Source organism: Hemitrygon akajei, chromosome 7 (assembly GCF_048418815.1).
Source record: "Hemitrygon akajei chromosome 7, sHemAka1.3, whole genome shotgun sequence".
In the NCBI taxonomy this organism is placed as follows: Eukaryota; Metazoa; Chordata; class Chondrichthyes; order Myliobatiformes; family Dasyatidae; genus Hemitrygon; species Hemitrygon akajei.
In genome coordinates, this window is record NC_133130.1 from 68758097 (window position 1) to 68768193 (window position 10097).

Sequence of the window (10097 nt, forward strand, 5' to 3'; positions counted from 1 at the left end):
ACAATGTCATTTCAGGGTCACTTAGTTTCCATCTGCAAAGTTATTTGAAAAATCTCTAGTTCTGCATTTGAATAATACAGAAGTTCAGCTAAATTGAGGGATATATTTAGATATTGCTATTTCGTTAATATCAGTAATAGTCTTAGCAGCATAATTAAAATATGCATGAGATTATAAACAGGAATATAAAGGACAAGTCTTTTAGCTCTCTATAATATGAATTTGGTTCTATTTTACATTTTATTCAGTATTCAGGGAGATGTACCTTTTTGTTATGCAAAAGACTTTGGTCCCATGGGCATTGTTAGACAGGGCGTGGTGTGCTACAGTGTGCTTCCCCACACACTGCTGTGTATGCAGTTCATTGTCTTTGTCTTTGAAGTGGAGTGAAACGGTGAGAAACCAATGTGGATATTTAGAGGCTGGGGCCCAATTCTCACCCAGGTATTTTTTATTGAATATTTGGTACAGAGAATGCAAGAAGTATTAAAAAGCCAAAAGAATCATTGTTGCTTTATGTAAGAAATGAAAGGTACCAAGTAATTAATGAGAATCACTGTTTATTCCTCCCTATTTTAATTGAAGAAGTTTGGATAGACTGTATTTGGTTATCATTTCTGAATTAAAACTACAACTGGAATTGAAGGATTAAGGAATATGAGATATTTATTCCACTGAAAAGCTGATTAGTAGGGCATAGATTTTCATTGAAATTAAACACAGCTTTTGAAAGACGAGCGCACTATTTTTCTTTCCTTTCCTATCTTATTCAGAAGATGTCGATTACTCTGTAGTTGTACCCCGTGTGCCTTCCTATTATTCAATGCGTGATTGTTTTGTTAGGCTATTCCACAGCAGAAAGGGCAGCAATAAAGTAGATCCAGTCCTGCACCTTCATTTTCAGCTGGGGTGTTTGAATGACAGTGAAGCAGGAAATCTTTTGGCCGCTATGTCTCGGGTACACCTTGCTCAGGATCACCTAAATTAGCAGAGTTCATATGATTTCCTCGACGTTGTTACTCCATTTTCATTTAATCATACTTTTTCTCATTTGTGAAGGGTTTCATAGAATAAATATCTCCTTGGTAATGCAGATCTATATCACTTCAATATAACTGGAATGTACAGGTCAGAAAATTGGGGTAGTGAGCCTGTAACTTGGGTTTGTTCACCTTTATTTTTATTCCTTCCTCCAGAGTGCAGAGCAGGTTAGCACATTCTGTCGAAGTTTACATGAACTGCATCCTACTGATATGGCTGGGCAGAAGGAGAGCCTTGATCAGCCTCTTCGGCCACTGGCACGGCATCTGTCTGATGCAGAGAGACTTCGGAAAGTGATCCATGAACTGATAGACACAGAGAAGTCCTATGTAAAGGTATGTGGGGAGGTTAAATATATGCAATGCATATATTGCTGTTAATGAAATTAAATTTTACTAAACTTTGTAAAATAGTTTGCTCTTTACCACTTTTCTTGAGACTATCACCCTGCTCTGATATCTGCTGAGATCCAGTTCTTTATTGGAGTATTTCATTGATTTCCCCATTCTTCAACAGACGGTTAGAAAACTATTTAATATTGAAGGTAATTATATTTGATCTCAATTTTATTTTCCATAATGTATTTTACTGTAGGAACTCCTGAATTGTGATAGGAATGGAAAAGCAGCTCTTGCCACTCCCTTGTCCAAATATACTGAATCACTTTGTGGTGTTCCAACTAATGCCTTGGCAAGAATACCTAATTTCTAATTAGATTGGTTGTTACACAATATCTTATCAGACAATGTAATTATGGTTATATACCTTCCAAACATCCAAACACCAGAGCTGGTATATTCATTAAACCCAGATAAACCCAGAGAGAGGCTCAAGTAGCATGATTGACTGTGGTCCAGCTGTGAAGGGCCTCAATATATTGGGAATGGCAAAGATCAAGTGCATGTCTGTTGCACCACAATCTATCTAGATTGATTTTACTGAGCCTTTTTTATTTGGTATTACATTTTTTCTTTAGATGTGCCTATTTTTGACCTTTCAGATTTGTAATTTCATATATAGATTGAATAGGGCAATATTTAATGAAGGCATGTGATATTTTGGTCTGTTTGATTAATATTTGTATTATCTGAGACTATAGCTGTTTCTGTTCCAATGAACATTTGTAACTGGGGTGCAACATGTGGTGGAAGTCCATGATTGAAGCATTCACCTGTCGATGTTTGAAACTAATACAGCTTTGCAGCTGGATAATATAAATCCTGACACAAAGCCCATGAGATTTTATCATTTAAAGAGCAGTATAGCTGAGCAAGTAATTTAATTCTAAATTGGGCAGCCATCTTGAGGGGAATGCGTTTACTTACTCCAGATGGGATACGTTGATCTCTGGGGAGTGAGCTATAAAGAAGATTTGAAATCTTCTGTCACTTGCAATATTATCAATAATCAAAATTTTTGTAAAATTGAAGGTTAAACCATACAATTATTCTTGTTAAGGGGATTTACAAAAATATTAGTATTTGATCCGAAGATTGGTGAGAGAAATTCTTTTGATACTTGAGCCGAGAGAGGAGGTCAGTATTCATTAGTTTTATTGGGTAGAGCGAAGGTACTGTATGTATCAGTCAATGATAATCACAGTATTGAGTGTCAGAAACACATTTATCCCTCGGTATGCAGAAATAGAATACAGGATATGGGAAAAGATGTTTTTAAATTTTTGTCTGTAATCCCAAAATTGATTATCTGGCATAAAGTATAATTGTAATGTAATAAGAATAAAAATAATGAATGACTGACAAAAACAGAGAGAAGAGCCAGCCTTTGATCAGCAAATTGAAAGTAAAAATAAACAAAAGAATGGGGAAGCTAGTGAATAACCAAGGAAAACCATGTTACAGTGGATTTTATATAGAATGTTATGCATATCATTAGATTCACACTGGCATGAGGGAGTCAGAAGTGGACAGACATCTCCTTTGCAATTATTTTGTGCTGTTAATCTACTAATCAAACATTTGAATATCAAGACAGATGTAAAATACAAAAGAAAGAGAAGATAGTAGACGATAAGATATAGGAGCAGAATTAGGCCATTCGAGCTGCCAGTACAAGTGCTGCATTGAAGTTTGATTTCAATGTTTAAGGGAAGTGTGGATGGCAGGAGTATGAGGGCTATGGTTGATAGGAGTAGGCAGTTGAAAAGGTTCAGCACAGACTAGATGGGCCAAGAGCCTGTTTCTGCACTGTATTTTTCTATGACTCTGAGTCTGCTTCACCATTTCATCATTGCTGATTCTTTCCCTCTCAACCCCATTCTCCTGCCTTCTCCCTGTAACCTTTGATGCCCTGACTAATCAAGAACCCATCAACCGCCACTCTAAATGTACCCAATGACTTGGCCTTCATAGTCAATTGTGCACTGAATTCCACAGATTCACTACCTTCTGGTTAAAGAAGCTCCTTCTCATCTCTGTTCTACGGACCTAGACTCCCACACTGCAGTGGGGAAGATCAACAGGATCATTGGCAATGTTCCATGGGCTGCAGACAATAGTTCTAAATATTCTTAAATCTACCTCTTTCGAATTACTCTCATCACAGACTGCAGCATGTAACTTCCCTCTAAGCAATGTCCTTTTAAATCAACTTAACGAACTACAGATCTCACAATTACCTGAAAGACTCAGCGGACCGGACAGGTATGGCACCTTTAGGAGGATGAAGGTACATCACCATGGCCAGAAGCGAGACAGGAGGGGATGGGGGATTACAAGACAGGCTGCAATGCAGAGGGATCAGGCCTCCTCTACCCAGCATCTTGTTGGCAAACATGCAGTTGCTGAAGAACAAATGGAGGATCTGAGGGCAAGATTGCTGTTGCGGAAAAAAATGAGAGCCTGTTATATTCTATGCTTGACTGAGATGTGGCTTTCTCCAGCACGCCAAATACAGTGATCAGACCTGAAGGCTTCTTGATTTACAGAATGGGTTGAACTGCTGATTCGGAAAAGGCAAAAGGAGGTTTGTGCTCATGATAAACTCTTGGTGGTGCTCCAATGTGGCAGTTTTGTTGAACTCGTCCGACTTGGAACACCTAACAGTCAAATACCACCCGCTCTATTTACCTAGGGAGTTTTCATCTATGATCCTGACTGCAGCTTATATACCACCACCGGCCAACTATAATCAAGCGCTCGCAAAATTGCATAACGCAGTGTCCGTCCTGATGCATTTCAGATCATACACAGAGACTTCAACCAGGTTTGTTTGAAGAAAACCCTGCTCAATTACCATCAGCATATAACCTGTAGCACCAGCAGTCCCAGCATACTAGACCATGGTTATACTAAAAGAAATGCTGACCGTTCTATGTCCAGTCCACATTTTGGGAAATCTGATCACTCTGTTGTCCTTCTCCTACCTGCGTATAGGCAGAGGCTAAAGAGCAAAGTGCCAGAGACCAGGACAACAAAGAGATGATTGTGGGAGGCAGAGGGATGACTCCAGGATGGCTTCGAGTCAGTGGACTCGGCTGTGTTCCAGGGTTCATCTGAATAAATACACCATGGTAAAAACAGACTTTATTAAAACTTTTGTAGACGTGTGTAACTTCACTAAATCATTCAGAGTCTTCCCCAACTAGAAGCCCTGGATGAACCATGAGATCCAAAATTTGCTGACTAAGAAAGTTACAAGAGGTCTAGGTACAATCTCTGTATGAAGTGGCAATTCTGGACCAAACGTGAATCAATTAAGGATGCTTGGCAGTTGTGGCAAGACTTGAATAAGATCCCCTCTTATGAAGTTAAATGAAGCGGGGCTTCGCTTCCAGATGAGCTCAGTGTGTCTAAGCTAACTTTGAATATCAAAACATGTAAGAACCATCAGAAACTCTCACTTACCCTGATGATCCTGTGATTTTAGTGTTTGAAGCCAATGGGTGAACAGCCTTCAGGATACTGAACCCACGAAAAGCGTTCAGCCCTGATGGGGTACCTAGTCAAGTACTAAAGACCTGTGCTGAGCATCGAGCTGGTCTGTTTACTGAGCCTTTAACCTTTCACTTTGGCAGTCTGAGGTACCCCCCCCCCCCCCCGCTTCAAGCAGGCTTCAATTATACCGGTGCCCTAGAAGAGCATTGATCTGCTTCAATGACTATCATGCAGTAGCACTTACATCCACAGTAATGAAGTGGTTTGAAAGGTTGGCGATGACTTGCATCCACTCTAATTTGCCTACTGGAGTAACATGTCCACAGTAGATACCATCTCACTGGCTTTTCACTCAATCTTGAAACATCTGGACAACAAAGATGCATACCTCAGGATACTCTTTATCGACTATAGCTCAGCATTCAATTCCATCATTCCCTCAAAACTAATCAATAAGCTTCAAAGCCTTGGCCTCAGTACTCCCTTGTGCAATTATATCCTAGATTTCCTCACTTGCAGATCCCAGTCAGTTTGGATTGGCAACAACATCTCCTCCAGGGTCACCATCGGTACAAGGCTTGCCCCAGCATTGAAATGCTTGCACAACTGAAAGATTCACTTTCATGACTCTTCATCTCATGTTCTCGATATTTATTGCTTATTTATTTATTTCAATTATTTCATCCTTTTGTATTTGTACAGTTTGTTGTCTTCTGCCTAGTTGGGCGATCTTTCATTGATTCTATTATGGTTATTCTTCTATAGATTTATTGAGTATGGCCACAAGATGATGAATTTCAGGGTTATATATGGTGACATACTGTATATATACTTTGATAATAAAATTTACTTTTGAACTTTTTTATAGGAAACATTCTTTGCACATCCAATCTACCTAGGCATTTTAAAATTCAATATGTATCAATTGAAACCCCCTTCATTCTTTTAAACTCCAGTGTGTACAGGCCCAGAGCCATCGAGCACTCCTCATAGGTTAGCCCTTTTATTTCCCGAATCATTCTCAGGAACCTCCTGGACCCTTTCCAATGCCAGCACAACTTTTCTTAGATAAGGGGCCCCAAATCTGCTTACAATACTCCAAGCATGGTCTGACAAATGCCCTATATAGCCTCAGCATTACATGCTTACTTTTATATTCTAGTCCTCTTGAATGTTAACATTGCATTTGCCTTCCTCACCACTGTCTCAACCTGCAAGTTAACCTTTAAAGAAATCTTGCACAAGGACTCCCAATTCCCTTTGCGCCTCAGAGTTTTGAAATTTCTTCCTGTTTAGAAAATAGTCTACCCTTATTCTTTCTATCAAAGTGCACAATCATATAGTGGTACTAGAACATTTGTGAATCCTGTAGAATTTTCTCCATTTCTGCATAAATATGACCTAAAATGTGATCAGATCTTCCTATGTCCTAAAATTAGATGAAGAGAGCCCAATTAAATAAATAACACAAAATAACATTATACTTGCTCATTTATTTAGTGAGAAAATGATCCAATATTACACACATTTGTTGGAAAAAATATGTGAACCTCTGGGGTAATGCCTTCTACGAAAGCTATTTTGAGTCAGGTGTTCTAATCAATGAATTGAGATTGGAGGTGTGGGTTGTGGAGGTGTCCTGTCCTATAAAAAAGACACACCAAGTCAGGTTACTGATAGATCTTGCTCTTCTCATGAAAAATCTGTTTATGTGCACCTTGCCTTGATCAAAACAACTTGCAGAAGACCTTAGAAGAAGAATTGAGGAGATGCATCAAGCTGGAAAAGGCTACAAAAGCATTTCTAAAGAGCTGAGTGTTCATCAGTACACAGTAAGTGAAAATGTCTACAAATGGAAGAAACTCAGTACCGTTGCTACTCTCCCTAGGAGTGGATATCCTGCAAAGTTCACATCAAAAGCACATGCTGAAGGAGGTAAAAGAGAACCCAAGCATAACAGCAAAAGACCTGCAGAAATCTCTATAACATGCTAAACTCTTTGTTCATGTGTCCACTATAATAAAAGCACTGAACAAGAATGGTGTACTTGGAAGGACACCATGGAGCAAACCACTGCTCTCCAAAAAAAAAACATTGCTGCACATCTTAAGTTTGCAAAAGACCACCCAGATGTTCTACAGCACTTCTGGGACAATGTTCTGTGGACAGATGGGACAAAAGTTGAATTTATTGGCTGAAATGCACACCGCTATGTTTTGAGGAAAAAGTGCACTGTGCACCAACCCCAAAACCTCATAACACCTATGAAGCATGGTGGAAGGAACATCATGGGTTGGGTTGCCTCAGGACCTGGACAGCTTGCAATCGTTGACGGAACAATGAATTTCAAATTGTATCATGACGTTTTACAGGAGAATATTAGGGTAGCGGTACATCAACTGAAGCTTAATTGAAGTTGGATGATGCAACAAGACAATGATCTGAAACACAAGAGTAAATCAACAATAGAAAGTTTAAAAAGTAGAAACTTTGTGCTTTGAAATGGCCAAGTCAGAATCTAGATCTTAACCCAATTGAGATGCTGTGGCTTGACCTGAAGAGGGCTGTTCATGCAAGGTATCCCAGAAATATTGATGAACTGAAACAGCTTTGTATGGAGAAATGGTCTAAAATCCCTCCAAGCCAATGTGCGGAATTGATCGTCAGTTATTGGAAACATATGGTTAAAGTTATTGCTGTACGGGGGGGGGGGGGGGGGGCACAGCAGTTACTGAAAGCAAAGGTTCCCATACTTTTTCCAATAAAAAAATGTAATATTGGATCAATTTTCTCAATAAATAAATAAACAAGTATAGTGTTTTTTTTGTGTTATTTATTTAATTGGGTTCTCTTTGTCTAGTTTTAGAACTTGCATGAAGATCTGATCCCATTTTAGGTCATATTTATGCAGAAATAGAGAAAATTCTACAGGATTCACAAACTTTCTAGCCACCACTGTATATTACACTGTATTCCACCTGCCACTTCTTTGCTCATTCTCCCAATCTAAGTCCTTCTGCAGTCTCCCTGCTCCCTCAACACTAACTGGTCCTTCACCTATTGTTGTATCATCTGCAAACTTGATCACAAACCCCCCAATTCTGTCATCCAAATCATTGACATATAATGTGGAAAGGGGTGATCCCAACACCGAACCCTGCATAGCACCACTAGTCACCGGCAGCCAACACAAAAAGGCCTCCTTTGTTCCTGCCAGTCAGCCATTCTTCTGAAGGACAATTAAAGGATAATTTTACAGATACCATGAAGCTAATAATAGTTACTCCAGAATGCCTCTCAAGCAAATTGGCTAACTATTTCTCCACCTGGATGAAATACGATAGGCAAAATGTTAATGTTAGTGAAAAGTACTACATATACACTGATTTGTCATGAAACAAGAAAACTGAGCTTTCAGGAACAAATGCACTTATATCAATCCTTACCTAACTACAAAGCTTTGATGCAACCAGCAAACCCATCCAATTAAATGAGGATGAGAGATAGTTCAAGGATAGAAGCTTTCCACACAATAAAGAACTGTTAATTCCAATCGAATACATCTGAGTGAAATAGAAACCTGACCTCAGAAAGCTAGGACTGGATTTAAAAGCAGTCTCCACAATTGGAGGTGACAAACAAGAGGAAGTCTGCAGATGCTGGACATCCGAGCAACACACACAAAATGCTGGAGGAACTCATCAGGCCAGGCAGCATCTATGGAACATGTACAGCCGACCCTTCAGCAGGACAATTGGAGGTGGTCGTCTTCATCTGCTTTTCTCTAGTTCATTGTGTAGCCAAGTGTCTGTTTTCCAATTCAACCTTGCACGTTAGATCTGATACTTTGATTAAAGATATCTAGTAATCAAAAAACATTTAATTATTTAAATTACTTTCCCACATCAAATAACTTATCGTAAAAATACAGTGTCATGAGCTATGTGCAAATTAATGTAATATACTTGCAGATTGCCTATGGTTTATTGCAGTTAGCATCACTCATCAGCTACACAGGGCTGTTTATGCTGGTGCAATGTAATAGGTGTTTTTAAACACCTGTGAATCATTATATGATAGTATTTTCATTTTGGGATTCAGGCAGTTGTTACAAAATACTTGAGTTTTACTTTTGTGGTTTTTACATCTGCATCCCATAATTTAATCTGTGATTTGTAATCATGCATGGCTATTCGTTTTGTCACGATACTCAAATAAAATGCATATGATTTACTTGACTATTTTTTTCTTTATTTTTTTTAAACAAGTATTTTAATTTTTCCCTCTGCCTTGTGTACTGTATCACCCCTGTTGCATTGTCCTTATGCCTTCACTATATTTTGATTCTTTCAATTAAAATTTCTATTTCCTTTTCATTTTGCTTCTTAATTTCAATTTGTATTTTCTGTTTCTGCTCATTCCTTGTACTTCAAAGATATCCATATTCATACTTTATTTAAGTTCAGTAGTCTGTATCTGATTTGTTTTTCCACTGCAGGATACCCCTTCCCTTGTGATTCATCACCATAACTACCTCCTGTTCTCCATGTCTTGGAAGCTGAAATCATTGCCTGAGATTTTTCAGCTAGCATCCTGAAAAATAGTGGAATGTCTTACTCCTTAAATCTTACTGCCCACGTTTCCTGTTTCTCAGAAGCAAGAGGGAGAAAACAGTGGAATTGCCTGATTTGTTGCATTTTGTTCAGAATTTCTCACATCATGCATTTAAACTTCTATCTTCCAGCCAAGATGAGACTTAGTTCCTCATTTTTTGATTTTGACTAGCTGCAAAGAAGATTATTGTTTCAATGTTGGTGTGTTTTAATTTGTACTCAAATTTTCATACATTACCTCTGAAGTATTCATTAATTTCCTACAGTGAACAAAATGAGATCATGATCTTGCTGCTTGCAAAGTGTGTAGTTTAATTGGGAAACTGCTAATAACTCTAATGGATGATATGCTAATATACAGAAAAGGCCTTATACAGTCATCAAAGTCAAAGTTAAATTTATTATCAGAATACATACATGTCACCACATACAACCCTAAGATTATTTTTCCTGCAGGCTTACTCAGTAAATCTTTAGAATAGTAACTAATAGACAGGATCAATAAAAGAGCAGGTAAAGCATACAACAAACTGTGCAAATGTAAATA

The 10097-nt window shown here is 38.4% G+C and overlaps 1 protein-coding gene across 7 annotated transcripts in view; it reads left to right on the top strand.

The window, feature by feature from the left end:
- LOC140730534 (rho guanine nucleotide exchange factor TIAM2-like) overlaps nucleotides 1-10097 on the top strand; it is a 252268-nt gene that overhangs the window by 221396 nt on the left and 20775 nt on the right. For all 7 annotated transcript variants that reach the window (XM_073051118.1, XM_073051115.1, XM_073051117.1 and 4 more), the window contains one exon: nucleotides 1197-1376. In XM_073051118.1, coding sequence (XP_072907219.1) covers nucleotides 1197-1376 — 180 coding nt within the window. The remainder of the gene's footprint in view (nucleotides 1-1196; nucleotides 1377-10097) is intronic.